The sequence below is a fragment of the Falco biarmicus genome, chromosome 1 (genome assembly GCF_023638135.1).
Source record: "Falco biarmicus isolate bFalBia1 chromosome 1, bFalBia1.pri, whole genome shotgun sequence".
Classification (NCBI taxonomy): domain Eukaryota; kingdom Metazoa; phylum Chordata; class Aves; order Falconiformes; family Falconidae; genus Falco; species Falco biarmicus.
This window is the reverse complement of record NC_079288.1, coordinates 20,244,593-20,266,238: the sequence shown is the minus strand read 5'-3', so window position 1 is coordinate 20,266,238 and position 21,646 is coordinate 20,244,593. Positions and strand designations below refer to the sequence as shown.

The 21,646-nt window shown below is 43.9% G+C and overlaps 1 protein-coding gene across 1 annotated transcript in view; it reads right to left on the bottom strand.

Annotated features, from left to right (window-relative positions):
* Positions 1–20,872, bottom strand: part of MYO1C (myosin IC) — a 58,894-nt gene extending 38,022 nt beyond the window's left edge. Inside the window, exon 1 of the mRNA XM_056353419.1 lies at positions 20,729–20,872. Within this exon, the coding sequence (XP_056209394.1) occupies positions 20,729–20,851 (123 nt within the window). The 5' untranslated portion in view covers positions 20,852–20,872. The remainder of the gene's footprint in view (positions 1–20,728) is intronic.
* Positions 20,873–21,646: the final 774 nt, after the last annotated feature.

Genomic DNA, 21,646 nt, shown 5'->3' with positions numbered 1-21,646 from the left:
GATAAGGAGGCAGAACCTCTTCCCCACACCAGTAGCTCTGCTAAGAACTGTTCTCCACCTTCTTTTTGTTTGTGTGATTGCATCTCCTCTTTCCCCATGCAGAGTAGTCAGCTGTCCCCCAAACAAGCAGATAGGAACAGAAGCCTGGACACAGGACATTGGCTCCTGGAGACAAAACATTCCTGGTCAGTTATGAAACCAGAGACCTATAAAGGTTGAATCAAAATCCCATTATACTCACTCAAAAGGTGTCTCAAGATAGTAAAGCTCCTTAATTTCACTGCAAACTTCATGACATCACAAGTTCTCCAAATTCTCCGATTCTGTGTGAATGTGTTTGCACAAATACAGACAAAAGCTTAAAAATGTGTTAGGTGTGGCCAAAAGGGTTCAAAAAACCAGAAGACAAAGAATATTTAAATTATTATTTTGGATTCTAATTTATGCTTTGTAATGCCTAAAACTGTCAATACTGGTTTTGTTTGTTTCAAGAAAGCTTCAACAGTGAGAACACTAAACTTCTTTTCTTCCCAAGCCCAGTCTTTCACAAATAAACGAGAATATTAAAAAAAACCACAATGGAATATGACAAAAAAGAAGATAGAGATGCAGGCCTCTCCTTGGACTCCTCACTTTCTCTGTAAGCGCTGTTCACTATTTTGATACCTCTGATGACAGATGCATTTGAGAAACAGCCGATTAAAAAGCACATATGCCGTGCTCACATTTAGTTATGGCTCCCGCACACACACAATAATTCTGGGTCTATGACGTGAGTGAAAACCGAAACTGGGCTAATCTAACAAATTAAGATAAATTTTCCTTGTTGCTGCTCTCTCCTGAACCACTGAAACAGAAATGGATGACGGGCTTTGACAGTGACCACCAGAACAAAGTCCCACTTTATAATTACCAGATGCCCTTAATACGATGCCAGTTTGCCTCATGCATGTGGCTGCTCTCGCTCTGTCCCGCTCACACGCTGCCCTGTGGGTTGTTTTACAGGACTGCAAGACAGTCACCTCTTCAGCTGATTTTACAAATATACTCTACCCATTCTGAATCCGACAGTAATTGCTGAACTCGCTTCAATAGCAAAGAGTGTAAAAACAACAGGCAGTTTGATTGCTTTGCCCGTACTTTGATACAATCAATTTAAGCAGCTCCCCTGCAGAGTCTGTGGCAAGCACAAGAAGAGCTGTTCTGAGGGAGCTGTTAATACAAACAGCCTGACTCAGTTCAGCTGATGTGCATTCCTCCCAGCTGACTTTCTAAACAGTCACTCCCAGTGGCAGGACCTACATCTTCCTTTTAAGGGGAAAAAATGTTTTCACAGGAAAAATTAAGTGTTCAAAGCCTGTGCATATCTCTGTGCTTGCAGTGACCAATCTCTCCTTCAAAAACACGTTCTCGTGGCACACAAAACAGAAACCTCTCCCTCCTTAATACAAAGTTGTTCCTCTGTTTTAACACAGCCATTAGCTTTCTATCAATACCCTGGCAGGTTGAGACGAAACATCCTATTGTACTACTTTTCACACAACCCAACATGAAAAAGAGAATTGGTTTTGCAAAGCATTAGGATGACTACATCTGGGAGAGAAAAACATGGCTGAGAAAGAGCAGGCAGAACTTACAGGCTGTAGACAACACTTTACAGCTCACATTGGTGGCTGACAGTTCCTATTCCTTCAAATTTCTTTTCCTGCATTTCTGAAAAGAGGCTTAGTGTTAGAAAGGGATTAAGACTGGAAAGCATATCATAACAAAAACTTCTTGTTCTATCGACACTAGATAAGGGAAGAGTGAACACTGGTGGTTTGCCTGCATGTTAGATGAAGGAAACAGGATTTCCCTCTGCTACTCCCTGAGCAAGATCCCAAGGAAGTGTTTCTAATAATAGGAAATTACTATATAAGGCCAGATCACCACTAAACTGTTTGCAGTCTGGAAAAGAAGAACATGCAAGAGTACCGAGGAAGGACATAACTGGCAGAGCAGGGCTCTTCACTCATCAGTATTCTCCAGGAAGGCAGCATGCAGTATCCTAAGGTTCCCCTCCATAGAGATGGACAGCACTTAATCTGTGACTTCTCCTGAGCAGAGCGGGGCCTCTCCCAACAGCCCAAACCCAGAAAACTAAAGGTAAAAATTAGAGCTGCTATGTCCTTTTTCTGTCATGCCCCTGCTTTTCTTCATGGGAGGAAAAAGACAGACTGAACAGGCTTTCAAACCTACAAAACAGCGCCTGCAAAGCAAGGCTGGGAACACCTCTGATACGGAAAGGGCACGAAAAGACCCAGCCATGTCCTAAAGCATGACGTGGCCAGTGCTCGTGCAGAAGGCAGGCTGACAGCTCCCCTACCTGCCCTTCCTGGGCAGTAGATCCATGGAGCACAACGGTTTGCTGCTGCGTTCAATCAACTCGACAGTTCTCTTATTTTATTTTAAACTGTAAGGATGTTGGGCACCTGTGGAAGGAGCCATTTAACTTAATTTTCAAAATGTTCCCACGTAACAGTATCCATTAATGTCTCATGGGCTAGCAGGTTCAGCAGCAAACAGCTGCAGAAAGCTACACAAGCCGTGTACATCTCAGCAAAACTGTCAGACCGACTTCTGGCTGGAGCTGCAACTGTGGCTCCAACGCACACTTTTTACCATCACTTCAGCAGGCACAAAACCTGTAAGCCCAGTTAAAGACAGATTTTCCTTCTTCTTACACAAATGAAAGGGAGTTCCTACAACAATGCTCACAAAGACCTCCTTTGGATGAAGTGATATAACTGGAACGTTTCCCTGTGATCCACAGTGAGGGGTATCTTTCCATCTCTGCTTTGTCTTTGGATAAGGCCAGAAGCTCGCAGCTCCCAGTGGAGAAAAGCTTGCTGAGCAAACACAGTCTGACACAGTCCCATAGCTGCCACAGAAATGAGTACAATATAAATTCCTAGACAAGTTTATCACCCAGACTTTTTTTTCTGACAGCAATAGATGTTTGTGACAAAATGTACAAATAATTTTGTATCTGTAGCCCTGCAACACCCTATCTCTCTTCTGCCGACAAACACAGTCCCTGCTGAGTTGCACAGCTCCTAGTGGAACCTGAGGCCAAATCCCAACCAAGATTTCAACTTGTTAGCTGGTAAGATCTCCCCGAGCTGAAATGGTCGGTTTGCCACAGCGAAGTTAAGCCAAAAGCCTTAAAAAAAGCAAGCTAGGCTACCCTTATGAAAGACTCATTGATGAGACAGTAAGACAGTTTTGTCAGCAGAAACACTCTTCTACACCACAGCCATCAGCAGCTTCATATTCCCAGTAACGTGGCTGAGATTTACCATTTCCTATACTGTTCCAGAGGATTGCTCCAGTGTAACCAGGCTCTCAGGTGCGTCCTTCACTGGTTGCTCTTACCTTGCCCTTGTCCCCATACTATCTGGCCAGAAAAGGGTGTGCGCTCCAGGGTGTGTCAAGCTTTCCAGGGCATATAGCAATTCTGTCCCAAGAGGATGTTTCACGTTTGACTTATCTTTAGGGACATCTTGATTTCTGAACATTTTTAAACTGACCTTTAATTTTTGTCCAATTAAATACTTCCCATTTTTGCCTGCACAACGAGGGAGAAAACAAGTGCAGGCAGCAGGCAGTTTTTTTTTTTTCTGAACCAGTAAACATCAGTAGTTATGACTCAAGAGAAAACTAACTACAAGAAAAAAGAAAGCATTCATATTAAATACCCTTGTGCCTCTTTTCTCATGTAATAACTGCTCCAAAACAACCGTAATGCAATTCAGAAATATAGCCTGTGCTGGTATTTTTTGTGGTCAGTGGTATCTGAAAGTTAATTAATTTTGCAAAAAACGATGTCTGGGGAAGTAGCTCCCTGTGCATTCGAGTCAGTTCAAAGTCTCAGCTTTAAGCCTGGGCCCTAATGCTGTTGTCGTCTCCACTTACTTTTCATGACAAGTCAAAGGATGCAGTCACTAAATTGTTTGTTCAGTTTCAAAAAGTCTGCCCCAGGAGAAATAAGGTATTTGACTTGGCTCTAAAAAGTGAGAAGAATCACAGGTATGAGACTAGGAGTCTGAAAGCAGAGATCAACCATCCCTACTAATGTTATATTAACAGGATCCCAAGTTTCCCCCGTGCCACCAACGATGATTGTAAAATTCTTCTCTAAATATAGGAATTGTCTGTTTACAACTGCTGACACCAAAACAGTAAGCTTAAGTTGCTTTATTTTCTTTAGTGGGCTAAATCTGAAATCTAGAGAAGGCTACCTAAATTACATTATTTTTAATTGTGTCAACACGACTCATTTTACAGAAGTCCAAATAACAGATTTATCTACTATATCATACTGCTTTATAGGAAACAACTAAAACTTGACTGACTTGTCCTATGCTGTTCTTTTTTCTTTTAATTGACAACTTTCATCAATGCAGTTTTGCATTCGAACAAACCACACCCAAACCCAGACCATTTGGTATTGTGAAAAATAGTCTAAAAAGGAAATACCTCCCTCCAAAAGAGCCAAATGAAATTGTTTCTTTTAGTCAACATCAAGTTTTTCCTTTTCATAAAGTCTGAATGAAGCTATTGTTGAACTCCTAGTTTGCTGTCAAAACCATGAACTTTTCTGCTGTGTGGAGACTGGAGCACAGGTTACTATCTAGATTTTATTAGTATATTCAAGCTTCCTATGTCAGAAATAAAGGCCAAATGGCTAAACTTTCCTGAAAGGCACAGGACAGAGGATTCCATATGGAATATATTTCCTGAAATTCTGAGTCTTTTTATTAAAGAGCTTGTAAATGACCGATGCCCCAACAATTACTCCCACCCCCCACTCCTATTAGTGTAATAACAAATTCTCTATTATAGAAAGTTCACAGTAGCATAAAGATATACGTATCGGTATAAATCGTATCCCAAATTTAGGGAAATGTTGCCATAGCAACATTTCATATTGGTACAATGGCATCTGTCACAGGTTTGTTCCATGTAATTATACATTCCTTAAGGAAAAAAAAACCACATGCCAATCTGCAAGTATTTTTGCAACATTTCATTCTGAATCCAGAAGCAGGTGATACCTGGGAGAAACAAGTTCTTATTTTCCTTCTGGGTGTGACTCTTTTTTAATGCAAACTTAGCAATACTGTAAGCAAACTACCACGCGGAGCCAAGTTCTGTGAGCCCAGAAAAAGGCCACATTCAATGCTTCAAACATTCAAACAAGTGGAGTACTTTTTAATTTGATGATTTCTAAGTGTAGAGTTTACAGGCACAATTTGTACTTCCACCACTTCTTTCTCTGTCCCAAACTGACTTTGTTGGCCTAAGGCAAGCAGTTATTTTGGGACAATGAAAAGATATAAATAAGTTCTAATAAAACTATTAGGAACACATATGGTACTGAAGTTCTTTCAAACCCTTCTTTGTTAAGGGAACAAAGAGCATTTTAACATTTATTGTGATGGCATAAGTCCCCTATGAAAAGTTTAAGAGTTTCAACAGCAGTCTGGAGTAAAGCTAGATCATGAACCCAAAATAAGAACATCCAATGATCTGTAGAAATTCCAGATTATGCTGAAAGAAATGGCCCAAGCAGTTTCCAAAAGCAGACGAAAGAAAAGTAGACACACAGTGCAGACTGGCGATTTGGCAGCGTGTCAGACTTGAGGCCTGGCAACCAACAGGAGCACGTGGGCAGATGATATTGCAGCTGGCTTATGTCTGAGCTGCTTCCCTTTACCCTGCCTATTCTGTTGCTTCTGAAAAGGAGGGTAAAAGACACCAGATGAAGGGTATTGTCTGAGGTAATCTTCTGACCAGCCTGACAGTACCCCAAAGATCCCACAGTGAACAAAGTCTTTAATGTTTTTGTGAACTGCAAGCATTTTTATCCAAAAATAGATATATCCTCAGTTAACAGTAAACCAGCAATGATGTGAGTTGCCATCACATTGGCAAAAGTATTCCAGAATGCCTGGAAAATACAGACATCATTTCAGGACATCACACATCCACCGGCACCAGCTTGCACTCATCAAGCAAACCAGAATGTTGTTTTCCAACATTTTAAAACCTGATACTCCTATTCAATCAAAACTACATTAAATCAAGATTTTTTTTTAAGTAAAAGAAGAAGTAATCATATTTATGTTAAATAAAAATCATTGGCTTGCAACTTAGTAAGCATCCTTTGAAGTGTAAGGATTATCTCATCTCTGAGACATGATTTCAACTCCCTGCTCACTCAGAGGAACTACACTGTCCTGCTCACTGCATTCTCAAGATTTTCTGCATTATCAGAAACACAGATTTAATCAAAAACAAAGACAAAATACACACTAAAGATTAATCAAGGAGCCCATTCCTTTGTGGCTCTCAGGAACGCACGTTCCACATCTGGATAAACATGGACCTATGCAGTGAATGGAAACATTCATTCCCCAGCTGTGTCTAGGTCCAAATCCTTCCTTTCTCTCTTATTATTTACTTACAGTCCTACACTGGGTGGTAGAAAAACTGCATAAATCCTGCTGAGGCAGACAAAACAGGTAGCTGCAGGCAGGCCCAGCAATCTTCCTATTGACCCTTTACATCTACCATACAAACAAAAACTTCTGGGCTGTGATCTCCAACCCAAATGAGAGATCCTGAAGGAATTCCCACAGCTCCTGTTACTTGGCTATAATCAGCTGGTTGTGGCATTAACAGAAATACCAACTGTCCCACAGCATTCTGCTCTCGGTCAGAAGATGAGGACTGGCACCCCTAAGAATAAGACATAGGAAAAGGGAAGCATCCGCTTGTGCTGACGCAGATAACGAGCACGTCATCAAAAAAGTGAAAGGTAATCCTTCTGCCTTGTAGTACGTAGGTGGGAGCTCTCTCCACATACAGCCACATCATGCTTGAAGTGCATGGATTCGGAGATCTCAGGGAAGTTGGCGATCTTCTGATCTTTTGTTCTGATGCTATCTGAGGAAACCCTACCGAAACCCAGCTGTCCATGGCAGCTAGGACAACAGGAACTGTCAGAAGTGTCATCTCACTGGGAAGGAAACACTTTCTTTCCTCTGCTTTGACAGGCATAGATCCTCTAGGTCCCCCTGGGGAAAGTGAGTGATGCAGGGCCATGAGGGAATCTGAGCTCTAACCTGAAAGAAGGCTCCAAGAGTCTCAAGAATAGCTATCTCCCATAGAAAAATCAATACGTGTTATCAAAGCCTATAACGTAAGAAATACATACAAAACACAGGCAGCAGCTTTCATTCCTTTGCTTAAATTTTTCCGTTTAACAGCTCTCAAATACTGTCAGCATCATTTGCTATCGTAGCAACAACATGAGCTCAGCCCTAGCCGCTCCACAATAACGGGAGGAGACTGCAAAGAGCTGATAGAGTGTGCGTGGCAAGCCCCAGATTAACCCTGCTTCACTGAGGTCAGTGGGAGCTCTGCCATCAGCTTCAGTTGTGTTGGAGTACAGCTGTGGTGGGAAAAAAGGTGAAGCTCTTTCATATCACCTAAAGAAAAGCATCAAAACGTAAGGGTTTGTTTCAGGAGCTATTGTTTGTATGGCTGAATTAGAAAACAGAGGGACACAGGGAAGTTCATCACTGTAAATTATTGATCCACTGCTTTCTAGACATTGAAACTGGTAATTAAACAAATGGTAAAAAGATACTTCATCAATTATGGAGGTGTCACTTTAAATTACACTTGCTCCAGGATGAATAAAACGGAGATTAAATGCTATGGGTACTTCTTCATGCCAGCTTGTTGTTCAAAATCCTTGCTACAACATTGATTTTAATTCTCTTACATTGCTGCTTCAGAGCTGCATGCTCTTTGCACTTACTAAGCTAGATAAGGGAAAATGAGAGCTTTTGTTTCACCTTTTTTTTTTTTTTTTCTCCCCACACAATGTCCAGAAAGAACAGTCCCATGGTCAAGAGAGAGAATGTGGAGCTCAGACTAGTGTGACCCCTTTTCTGCTCAACATGTTTAGGTTATACTGCCGTAAGTCAAGGCCACAGCCTCTATGACAACAGCCCTCCCTCAAAAATCAGACAAAAAACAACAAAAAAAAGTTTTGTCTACGAACAGCCAGTTGTGAAATCTGTGAAGTGCTGCATAGGTCTTACGGTTTTTAGAAAATATATACATGTGCGCACCCTCCACAACCTAAAATAGCACTGGCAAGCTGCTTCTGAAGCAACATGATGATGACACCAAAGATGACACCCTTTTAAGCAGAAATCACGTCACAATCATAACGGCTACTTAAATTTCATTTATGATAAATTTTTCTATCAGGGTGCACTTCTTACTGCATCAAGCTTAAAGTTATCTCTATTTCACATGTTTAATATTATATGAATGTTAAAATATACTTGACCTAATACTCCTTTTGAAGCAAAAACAACATCCAAAGAAGAGCTTGGCCATCTTGCAACTACTGGCACAGATGCTCTCTAAAGCCATTATTACATCTCTCAAATAGGTTTCACTCCAGGAAAGCATTTATTGAAGGCTGAGTTCATCAATTGATTGAGATAGGTCAGGGTGTATAAATATTCTACGTGAAAGACTGCATATGCAGCATAAGCAGCCAACGTAAAGGCGCATGCAAAAAACCCCTAACAGGTGGACACAGTTGGCATCCTTCACTGAGCAGAAGCAGCAGTGAAGCAATAATGCTAAGAGGCAAGATCAGGGAAACGGAAGTTACTGGTGGAGCCATAATCCTAGAAGTCAAAGATCTTGCGCTTGCCGTGGTGAAGTGGGGAAGGAGTGAAGGTGGGAGTTCAGAGAGGAAAGAGAGGGGACAAGGCGATGAACTGTAGGAATATGCTGGGGAAGCTGGAGATGAATGCATCAGCAGCTGATGGAAATCATCAAAAGCAGGAGATGAAGGCTGGACGGTAGCATTTTTGTGAAGGAAAGAACACCAGCTCTCGGTAGGGGGACAAGAGAATTAAAAGGCTGAGCTGACTCTCCCTACCGCTCCCCAAGTAATGAGGCTGAAGTGCAGGGAGAGCAAGCTCTGCTGTGGGCCTGATGCCAATTGCTCTATGCAGTTTTCCTTGCCTGTTCTAAGGAGAGTTACACAACGTGAGTCTTTATTCATAAGTGCCTGATGGCGTCCTGTGTATACAACAGCTCCTACCAGCAGAACAGTATTTGTGGGAAATGTTAGGAAGAGTGTCTAAGAGAGATAAAGCCTTTGAGTTGCAGACGAAGCTGCCAGCCCTCATTTCCAGCTTGTCAGAGCAAGTCCTTCTTGAAGTCAGCAGCCTGGAATGAAGAGAATCTGGCATTTGTGCATGTATGTATGGTTCAGACAGTCAGGGCGGAGCGGCTGACTTTAATCATACTTTCCACAATCGGGGGGGGGGGGGGGGAGGTGGAGTGGGAGTGGCAAAGTACAGTGAGTGATGGGCATTATCTGCTATATATTCACAAATTCCTCTTCTTTGACTTTGTATTTCAAGCCTGACCTCCTTTCCTGCTTCCACTAGCCCCTAGAGGAGGAGGGGAAGGGCAAGCACACAGAACTGGAATTTGAGAGTCCTTCACATTCTCAGGATTCCCGGTGTCTGTGATAGGCAGCACAAAGGCAGCACACACTTGTCTGGTAACCTGACAAATTCCACATTCTGGAGAATTACTGGAACAGCTGATGGGTGACAGGAGTAGCTACATGCAGGTACTACCCTTCCCTGCAAAGCTGAACCTCTCTATTCCAAAAATCACTAAATCCAAGTGCTAACTCATTACTACCTCTGCTGCTCCAGCTTACCTGCTGGGTGATCATCTGTGTGTTTAGTATGCACATTTTAATGTTGTTTCTTTAATTGTCTTTTGCCAGAATATCTCTTTTTCTGGGCGAAAAAGAGTATCAATAAGGCATCTAAAAATATGGGCTTGCACTAGCAGCTGCCAAACTTTTTTAGTTTGTTATGAAGCCTCTTTAACAAGAGTGCTATGAAAAAGGAGCAAAGCTCCAAAACAGTTTCATCCAGCTGCCCACTGCAACGTTAGCAACAATAAAGAATTCCAGTTCAAACCACTTTTGGTTGCCTTCTACCATCACAATGAGGCTACAGTCCACTAAATCACATGGAGCTTCAATTCCATCTAGAAATAGCCTCCTGAAGTTTCTATTGCAGGATGGCATTCCTAAATTTTGTTTACTTGGGTGCCACTACTGGTGGTGACAGCAACAGCAGCTACAAATTGCAGGAACCTGCATGTACGCCCAGAAAGGGCACACATCCAGATCCAACCTCTCGCACGAAAGGTTTTGGCAGCAAAATGAATTCTTTCTCCCTTACCCTTTCTGTGTCGATCACAACGTCATGCTCAGATACCACAACACCGTAACCCTGTCCTACTACCCCACACGTGTAGTGTGGGACTTGCTGGAGTCCCACAGGGCCCAAAAGTCCTTTGAACCTCTACATCTGTTGAAGAGCAGCGCAAAATTGGGCATCCCTGCATCCTCAGCTGGGCAGGGCGTCCCTCATCGCACTGGCTCCCCCAACCCCTTCCACAAGCAGCAATGCTCTGGGAAGTGGCAGAGGTGTATCTGCTCCAGAAGGAGCAAAACACACCAGACATCAGTGCCCAACCGGGCCGCTCTGACTTGGGCTACGCTCCCTGCTTTGAACCCCGGCCACGTTGCACTTAGGCAGCCACTCGCCACTTAGGCAAGAAGCGGAACAGACACCAGCTTCTCCTGGCTCAGCATCCAAGTGTGTTTACGCTGGTTGTCTGTACCAGGATTTATCAGTGCCTCTCTATTCCTGACCTGATACCATGATAACAGGCAACAGCAATGCAGGCACTCCACACGCAGATGGTTACTGTACTGCTTAGGAGCTATAATAAGTATTATAGCTTGGGAATCCCCACTACAAGAAGTGGAGTGGAGATAGTGTATTCTATTTATAAATCTTAATAAAGCCAACATTTAGAAGATAACTAATTAGCATTTATGTTCCAAACAGCTGGCTTAGCTCCACATGCACAGGCTGTAAGGTTTTAGTGCCAATCAGCCCACACACCATGGCACAAAAGTCCCCCAGTATGACTGCAGAACATTCTAGCAAACTCAAACTTCTCCTCACTACCACTGACTTCAAGGACCAAAAAACAGTAGCATAAGAAGGGAACGGCTACACAAGCCATCATTCCCACAGCATTACATTATAGACACTTCTCCAAAGTGAAAAGAGCACAGAAAACGTTCCCCAAGGTGCCAGAGCAGTTCCAGGCTGCTGAAAGTTCACCTAGACAGCTGACATTACAGTGATGCAGCCCATCCTCTGTCCCCAGCTGTGCTTGTCCTGGCGCTCTCCCTCCTCTGTATTGGGACCGAGATCTGTTCAGCTCTGAGGAGACAGGTCAGGGAACTAAACAAACAAAAAACTTTATTCTCTTTTTCTTCATCATTGTTCTCCAAATTTTGTTTCAATCGATTCACCAAAGGGTCAAATGGATGCTAGTACAGGTACAAGGCAGGGAGCGGAGAACTACAGCAAAACCAATTTAAATTGAACTTCATGTCAGTAAAAGCTTATCTGAGATACTGGGGGAATACATCCTCCTGGCAGACAAGTAAAGAAAGGGCATTTCATTGAGAGTGATACAGATGAAACTTTAAGACTCTCTGGCCGCTTGCTTCATCCCCTACCCTTTACCACATATACATGCCTCCAAATGTTTAAAGCGTTGAGCAGTGATGTGCATATATTATCACCACCAGCAGCCTCCAGGACAAGCCCAGGAATGACGCTAGAGGCTACAGACTGTCAGCTGTAGTGTTCCGTGGTCAGGAAATCAGCAATATAAACTACCCAACACATGTGGGTATATATGTCACACCAGATTTGCCGGCAGAAGCAAGCCCAGCTAATACACTGGTCTGCTCTTCAACAAATTGCAAACAACCGACAGTTTTTGGCAGGTGCCTTAAAAATGAGGGCTGATGATGCTGCGCTCTGATTGCAAGTACGCAGGAGGGCAGGAAGGGGGGAGCTCACTCCACACACTCATCACTGTGCCAGTTACTGACCCAAATGAACTTTCCCATTCCCTATCAATCTGCAAATCTCAATCCAGCCCACACTAAACACGGATTGATTTTCTACTCTAACAAGCACTGTGTCACAATTGTGTTAACTAACCATCAGTTCAGATAAGTGGTTTGCAATTAAGATGATTTGGTTTGGGGCCAGTGAAAGTATGACCTGAAAAGCACTTTCAGGAGTTCAGTAGAGTGCTAGAGAAATTAACCAGAGAAATTTGCTGGCCAAAAGAGAGGCCAGGTACCAAGCTGACAGCTACTTTTAGACCTTTATACCAGAATTTACCTTTCCAGCCTATCCAAAATGAAAAGCAAGATTTGTCACAACAACACTTTTCCTTGGAAAGTAACAGCTTGCTTGTACAATGCTTGCAAAAGACTTCTTTGTGAACACTGCAGCACAACGCTGATTTTCTTCCACTCCCCATTTTCACTCAGGTGGCAATGCGATGCTTTCACAGGTGCTACCCATTTCTGATGGGAGACAATTAGCATTTCAGCAAAAACACATTCACTGGCAAACAGCCAACTTAACTGAAGCCTCTAGAAAAGTTTCATGAGCACAGCTTTTGAGTTCCATGGACTTCAGCCTGGACATAGTTCACATTCTCATCCTACACAGAGCCACTTTGTGGAATTTTCCTCCCATTGCAAACTGAACTAAGAAAGTGGTTTGGACAGCAGCAGTTGCCAGGTAAATATATTCGAGGCTTAAGGTTGGAAGGAGCTCCCCTATGTCCCTGCCTAGACATGGAATCATCAGAGCAGAAACAGACACTTGGCAGCCAGTCAGGTTTCAGTTTAAAGAGAGATCAAACACCCTCTTTCGCTCTGCAAGTTTTTTGCATACAGAACTCCACAACTCTTGCAACATTTCCTCTTCACATGGTGCCCTCATGACCAAGCTACCAGAGCAGCACGCAACACCTCACTCCCAACACTCACTACCTGCCAGGCTCTCAGCCCCAGACATCCCCTGCTCTGCTAGCTCTCGCTCACACGGTAGAGAAACGTTTCAAGGTGGTCACTGTCTACAACAATCTCCGGGAAGAGCAGCTCATCTTGAACACTCTTTTTTAAAATTTTTTCTTTTGCTCTCCTTTCCTTTATACTTCTTCCTTGTATCAGGACAGGACACAATTAATCTCAAATCAGATTAGTTTATACTTGGGATAAATGATGCCTGAAAGCTTTACATAAATATATAAATGGCCCAAACCATCAACCTTATTCCTTAATTATATCAGGCAAAAAGAAAAAATACTGTGTTTGTATCATTATGTCATCCCATGTTTTTCTTAAATGTTCTAGGGGTTCTAACACACCTCACAAAGGTACATAAACTCTCTCTTCTATTATTCCAAATCACTCCTAGCTTTCTTTAATCCCTGCATAAACAGTCATGAGAGCACTGTTTCTTCTGTGAAGTGAGGAGACATCTTTTTGGTGATCTTAAAGAACAGTATTTTAAGGTAGACAACATCTAACTGACAGGCAGTGCTACTGCTCATCTGTACTTCTGTAACAACCAAGATTTCAAACAATTTAAAGAAACGCTTTCTGCTGGAAACCAAAATTATAAATGCTGAAACCAAGAGAGAGCACCAAGACAACAGGCATTTGTCCCCAAGTTATTTCATAAGGCTGAGCTTTAAATTTCTTCAGCTAAATAAGCCTGTGGATCCACTACTTCAGGAGGATGCACAGACAAAAAGGAGAGCAAAATAAGATTGGCTGGATTTATGACAGTCTTATTTTGATCTCCTAACCTGTTCTGCCTCCCACACCTTTTTATCCCCCTCAGACTCTTCCAGCCTCCCCTTCTTCTTGGCCTGTACTTTTCTTGCTGAGCTTCCGCACCGTTTTGGCCTCCCACTCCTTTTTGGTCTCTGCTTTTATTGGTCTCCCACCCCTTTTCAGCCTCCACTATTCTTTCTGGCTTCCCACTCCAGTTTTCTTTCAGACTCCCACCCCTTCAGCCAACACATGATATTCAAATTCCCTTAAGCTTAAGAGTAGGTAACTTCCCTGTCCCATCAACAGTATCTCGCCTCGCTATGTGCATCCATACTTTGACTTCTACACCCTATCTGACAGAAACAAGACATCTCGGAGTAAAAATGGCATGGTTTTACGCCCAAGGAAATGTGCTGGCTCTCAGCAACTCCAAATCCTGCTAGGACTCTCATAGCACTGTAGTTAATTGTGTTAATGGAGGTAACGAAAGTAAAACATGAGTAATTCTGCAGTGGTAAAAATCAAGAGTTTCAGAGCAATGCTTTCATAAGGTTTAGGGGTGATGCAAATCCCCACCATGCCTGTTTAAACAAATATAAATTTGTTCTAGCTTTGATAATGGCTCCATAAGCTGCTGTTCCCAGTTCCTATCCACCAGCTCTCCCGACAGAAGATCAACAAGATTAAAGTTTAAAAATCATCTGCATTCCCACAGAGTGCTACAATCAGGCACACAAAAAACCACTCTGTACTTCTCTGCAGAACTTGCTTTTGATCCCCTCCCCCAACTTTAAGAGCAACAAATCCATGCACAAAGAAAATGGGGATTTTGGAAATTACATATTTTGTATTTGCCCTCATTTTTGCACAAAAGCTTAAGTTTTCCTTTCTATTTTCAAATAAAATTATGGCCAAAAAAGTTTGTGACTTTGGGATCAATCAAACAAAAAATACACTATTCAAAATGCAATGTTTGAGAAATGTGATAGGTACTTTTTTTGTGTGTGTGGTGTTTTTGGAAAGATGCAACAGATATAAAAGCAGTCCCTTGTTATACATTAGTAATCCTTTTCCAGTAATCATGTTGCTCTGAATCTTCTCTTCCAAGTTGCAATATTTTTTAACTATGTGGTACTTGGTATCTCTGAATGAAAATGAAAGAGAACTGACCACAAAATTCAGAAATGCGTAAATTCAAAAGGAAGATTTCAAGTATCTTCAAAAGTTACAGTTTAACAGTGCGAACACTTCCCACAGTTCCCTCACACTCGAGTCAGCCACGCTTAGTTGCCCCCACTTCATTCCCGCATGAACAAACCCACGGAGAAACCCTACTACATTGCATCGTGTGCACTTGGCATTGTTTGTTCAGCACACCAAAAGGCAAGCAGGTATACAAACCCCAGCTGTTATCAGAATCTTAACAGATGTAATATAGTTGGGTAGGAAAGCTACCTGTGACATCCATGAGAAAATAATGTGCTAACACAAAACAGCTGATACACGGTCCAGAAAAGGCAGAAAACTGCTCACAACTGAACTTCAGTGCTCGCTTCAAAGAAGGCAAAAGAAACATCTGTTTTGCTGTCTAAGTTCCAGTTCTGTCAGAGGGAGAATTCCTGGTGCAAAGGTGTGGCTTTCCCTCCCAAGATGAAGAAAAGGCAATTCCGAACAGACTCCAGAAATCCTAAGAGTATAAGACAACCTGTTATTTAAAACAACAAGATGTGTGAACAGAGAACAAGGCTTTCTGGTCTCTAATTTGGAAGGTTCAATAAAATTAGAGAAAAAAAAATAATTTTGCAATAATCCTTCTTCCCAAAACTGCACCATTGGACAAATCAGCCTTTGCTGCAGATCAAAACCTGAACTGCAGAAATACTACTTATAATGCAACATTGTGTAGCATTGCAAATACGTATCCGTTTTTGTTTCTTTTTAAAATGTTGATTATAGTGTGCTGCCTTGTAATGCATGGAACTGCATATTTTAGTTACTAAAGTCAGCAAACAAGTCTGGCTGTTGGAAGTAATTTCCCTGAGTAAACAATGACTCAGTGTGGAGTGTATAAGGTAGAAGTTATTAGTTACTGTTAGCAAGTTTAACCCAACTCACAACACTATACAAAGACACGCTTCAGAACGGAAAATAGTTTTCCTCCTACTTCTGTAATTCCAGTTATACTGTTTCAGAGGAATTTAATTTTCTAAAAAGCTAAACAAATCACTACCTCCTTATTATATAACTGGGCATCGACTGAACTGGACCCTTCAGCCATGAACAATAAGCACAGTGAGAGAGGCGAGTTTACCCTCTTTTCTGTTCTCAGTTTGTCATTACAACTCCGCAGTAAAGATGATCGCTTCTTGGACAGGAACATCCCATCTAGACCAGGCAGCAGGTGATAATGAAAACAGACATAAAACCAACCATAAAACACTGGGTATATGGTAATGAAGAAAAGAATGCTGTACGCTCACCAAAATAAAATCCTCTGACAAACACTGTTCTCTAGTTGAATTACAGCTCCTTCAATAATCCCTCTCTTCATTAGTAAAATGGCCAAATACACCTGGTGATTGTCAGCTGGCATAAGGCACCACAGATCACTCTAACTAATGAAATGCAACCTCAGCTGCTAAGACACAAAGGTTTCCCTGAAGTCTTAAAACCACTACAAAGGCTGTTCTCCAGCTACGAGTATGCGCTGTCTCAAAAATTAGGACCACAACTCTGTATTACAGTTTGTAAGGGTGAAATCTCTGGTCAGATACAAGAGCATTACACGGAAATAGAGAGTCAGATATCCATAGTAAAGTTTTACTAGAAAAGTCCCTCCAAAAGAAATTACTGAAATAAATTTCAAGGCACAGCCTTTTAAAGCAGCTATAGCTTACATGGTCCAGTCAGCATCCAAACAGCAGGCTGAATGCCATCGTAACTGTAGTTTTGTCCACATGCATCTTTTTGTTTAGCAGCAATTTTAGAAAGGTCTTTTATGGGGAAAGAAAAAAAAAAGCAAAAAACCCGAAACATTATTCAGAATAGCATGGATGAAGGATTTTTTTGACCTTCATAGACTATCCATTTCTCAGCAAAAATCAGAATACATTTTGACATAACATTCTTTGCCACTAACAGTGACACTGCTCGTTTGGTAAATGAAACTTTCCAGTAACTGCAGGCTGCCCTATCTTCCAGCTCCAGGATCCTACTGCCTAGAAGGCAAACACTGTAGCATTCCAAAGGTACTGCCACAAGATCTGTTAAAAATCTATGTTCATTTATTATCAGCTGCTGAACTGAATTACAGGAAGGGTGGTGGCCAAGCCGGACCAAGGCCAACGTACCGGTTAAAGGGCTGCAAGTGTCCCGGTGAAGAAAAGCTGGCTGGTCATTCACATGTGACCAAGCGCTTTCCTAAAGAACAAAACTGCCAGGAAGAGCTATCCATGCATGCATGCAAGTCACAGGAGTTCTAAATACTAACTTTTATTGCCTTCCACTACAGGAATTTAATATAGGACAGACTACACTGAAGAAAAGGTAATTAACATTAACAGAAAAGGTACTGGCCCTGCTACTCCTTATTGTATTGAAGAGTATTTAAATAATGCAGGGCAGGGCTTTAAAGATTACTAGCCCTTCCACCCCCACGCAACATGACTCAGGTGCAGTAAGTTACTTGAGATTTCTCCACTCAGAACCTTCTGTCATAACAAACTTTGTTAGCCTTTCACATTTACTTATACTGCTTGCTTACATCTTTATTAATGCCTTCTGGGAAGAGCTGGCCACCTAACCCACTAACGCAATGACAAGGAGTAAAGTATGCAGAGGAGGGCACAAAATAACATCACAATGTTTTCCAGCACAGAGATCATTTAATCCAGACAGAGGCACAATAGAAGTGGCTCCCTCTGGGCAGAAAAATAACTGTGTTACAATCTCACAGAAAGACAACCCATGCAAACCTCATCCCCTAGAAAAGCCGATAGAAGGTTAGATGTACGGTTACTGTTGAAGTCAGGGATAGTAATCCTAGTCAAAACCAACCACATCACTCACGAGCTGGTTATGAAGCAGCGAAGCAGGATATAACACAGTAAAACCCCTGATGGAGGACAAACCCATGCTCTAACTGCAAGTGCTTTACACCAGTACAAAGCATTGCTGCCACCAACGGAGCAGTCCCCACCCGATCCCAGCCATTTCTTCCTGTGCCATCGTATTCTTTGTGCAGGCCGAGACGTTCACATGCTCACACAATGAGCTGAGCTGGGAAACTGCTCCAGACAAACGACCTATTTGTTTTGCCTACTCAGTTTTAATTTGGATCAGCTCTGAAAAGTTAACCACATTTGACTGCCATCAATACAGGTAAGCCAACGCACAATACAAATGGTTTTCCCCACAGCAAGATTTTAGAATTGTGCAAATATGCCTGTATAAATGGTTCTTCAGTTTGTATGAAAGGACAAGTACTTTAGTTGCATTTGGATCACTTACAAAGGGCAGTAGGACACACCATCCTTAGGAGTGTACTTGAAGTTCTCTCCACCTCCTTTTCTACAGCACCAGTAACACATTGCATTTTCCCAAACATACATTTGTCCTACAGAAGGCATTAGCTATTTGAAAGCACCCTGTGAACAGTTCTCACCCGTTACTCCTTCAGACTGGGAGACAAAGTGCTCTAGCCCAGTGATCCTCAACATTCTGCATGCTGGAACTATTCAAAACTGTCAGGTAAGAGCACTGGGGTGAGGGAGGGGGGCAATGGACTGAAATACACAGTGGCTGTGGTTTACACATCGCTCTGTGACTGCAGCCAGCTGCTGCAGTTTGTTTCTCCTGCGTTTGGTGCAGGTGTCCATTTTGACAGGGGTAGAGGAATTTGTACAGTTCCTAGAAAGCATGCCGTTCTCAACACACTAAGGCTGGGTCCTGTAAGCAAGATGACACTACAAGCAATAAAACAATCCCAAATGTCTGAATACTACTGGAACCATCTTATTTTTGCATAAAGGCATCCACAGAGTTTGAACTTATTCCTAGAAAGACAGAGTGTATTGCATCTGTTGCTAAGCATTCTTGGCCCACGTTTTTTTACTGTCCTTCCTCCAGTGGGCTTAGATTAAAAAAAAAAAAAACCGAAAGAAAGAAAGAAAAAAGGCTTCTACCTGATTTGAAGACTTTTGTCAGGATCTATACAGTTTGTCATAAACAATTATAAATTCTGAAGATGTATCATAATTCACAAGTTTCTTTGCTATTAGTTATGCAAAAGTGAACAGAAATTACATGCTGGATCCTGAGTCACATGGGATCTCTCACTCGCTTGGCATGTTATGAATCAGACTTGTTTTCCCTTTAAAAAAAGTAATCTATCCTTTATGTCATGATAAATTAGGATAACGTGCGTACAGTCTAGCACTCCACTGGTCCCTGCCAGGCACAACAGAAGACAAGATTTATATTTACACAGCCACTCCCTAGAACACAGGGTTATACTGAGTATCAAAACTTAAAATCTTTAAGTGCAATGACAGTGGTTGCCATACCAGGGCCTACTGTAAAAATTAAGAACTCGTCAGCTCCGTAAGCCTTAGGCAGTTACTGAAAGTTTTGAAAAGGTGCTGACAACTGGTAACTGTCTATTGCTCCAAAAGTAGACAAAAAAAACCACCTTTCTTCCCCATTACTCTAAGATGTGGTTCTGCTTTCGCGGCTTGTCCCACCAACCAAACAAATTTTCTCATTTGTCACTTTCTAAACCAAGGCAGCTACCATCTACAAGTAGGTCTGGAGAAACCTTCCACCTCAAGCAACTGTCATAGAAAGAATAAATACCAGAATAGTCTCTGTATAGTATCTCAGAACCATTTTTCTTCTGTAACCTTCCCAAACATGAGGATGCAGATCAAGCCAGGTTACTTCAGAAGTTACATGTTACTAGAAGGAGTTGTTCATTCAGCACAGAGTCAGATTCCTTCCATAAATCACTGTCACTTCAAGCAATTAACTCCAGGTGTATTAGAAAAGGGAAAGACTGGCACAAAAAGTAGTGCAACAGATGGGGACCCTCGAGTCCCAGCGGGGATGCAGACCTATGGTCAAAGCTGGAGAAGTTAGGGTGTCTGACATCTCCACCTGTACAAGAGGACTGAAGATACCGAGCTATCTTTGTGAAGTGCTTTTAGGCACCTGTGCAAAAGCTGACGGACGAGGAAGAACGATTCCAGTATAAGCGTAAGCGCTGCCCACAGCAGGGCGTATCGCCAGTCAGCACACGGCAGCGCGAGGACATTTATGACAAGTTCGGTATGTACAGAAAGCCATGCTTGAGAGGAAGGCGGCGGGACCTCCCTGACACACCGGTCGACGGCCACGTCTCAGCTCGGGAGCGGTCCCCGTGCTGCCCCTACGGCAGCTCTCCGGGGGAGCCTGGGCAGGAGGGGAGCCCGTTGCAGCGGGGGACGGCCAGGCGAGCGGCACCGGGCGGTGTCGGTAACGCTGCGGAAGGGGAGGGGAGGGCTCCCCCGGAGCCACGCCGGGCAGCCGCCAGGAAGCCGGCTGCTCTGAAAGGGTCATTTGTTTCTACCGTGGAAATCTCAGAGTTTCCGGGGGAAGGTGGCCGACTCCGGGGGAACGGCCAAGCCGCGGCCGCCCGCCCACCCTCCCCCGGGGCGCCGGCCGGTGCCGCCCCCCGCGCCCCTCCGCAGCCCCCGAGCCGGCGGCGTGCTCCCCGGGGCAGCCCGCGGCCATGTGGCCGAGCCCCGGCGCCTTTCGGCCAGCGCGGGGGGCGGCGGCCGGCGGCCGCGGTCACCCCTCCCTCGGGTCGGGGCCGGCCCTGCCCCGCCGCCCCTGCCCCGCTGCCCCGCTCACCTGCGCTCGGCGCCCCGCGACGCGCGGCTCGGGGCCCTGTGGCGGCTCCGCCAGCGCCTCGGCGCCGACTGCCCAGGGGAGCCCGCGCCGCGCCGCTAGTGAGCATGTCCGAGCGCCGGGCATGCGGAGTGCGGGCGGCGAGGCCGCGGCCCTGCCTCCGCCCTCACCTGCCGTCAGCTCCGCGGGGCGGGCCGCCCGCACGGTAGCTCCCCCCGCGGCCCGCCGGCACCGGCCGGGCCACCCGCAGCCTGCCCGTACGCTTCGGCTCGCGTCCCCGTGGCTGCCATCCGGGCGCCCCGCAGATAAACCTCGGCCCCCGATAATGGTTTTGCCATCCCCTCCTCGCGGGCACCTGTTTGGGGGAACCGTCAGGAGCGCATCTCCCCGGGAAGGACGCAGGGTGAAGTTCACTCCGGAGCCATTCCCCAAAGCCAGAGTGAACTGCCAACAAGCTCAGGTAACCACCCGCTCCGTGCGGCAACACGCATCCCGGTTCACCTCTCCTAACACAAGGCAGGCGAGGCATGGGATTTAATCCTGACCGACTGAAGCATACCGAGCTGAAACAGTCAAGCCCTGCACTTGCCGCTCCTGCAGCAAAGCATCTTTAACCGTAAGCTTCTGTTTGTATTAAAGCACAGCACATCAGAAACAGCTTTTTTCTGGCCATTCCTGCAGCACCAACAGAACTTGATAAATAGAGACCGATGTTCTCAAAGTAGCAAATTAAGCAAACTACAGTTTTACAGACTTAGGAGTTTCAAATGAGTATTTGAAACTATTTAGAAAGCTGAACCAACACCTTTTCCCTCTGTCTCCCCCAGGATCCTGGCCTGTGCTGTTCAGGATAAAGTTTAAAGGAATGGTTCCCTCTGGGAAAGACAATTCAGTCCCGCCGGTGTCCTCTACTGTCACTAC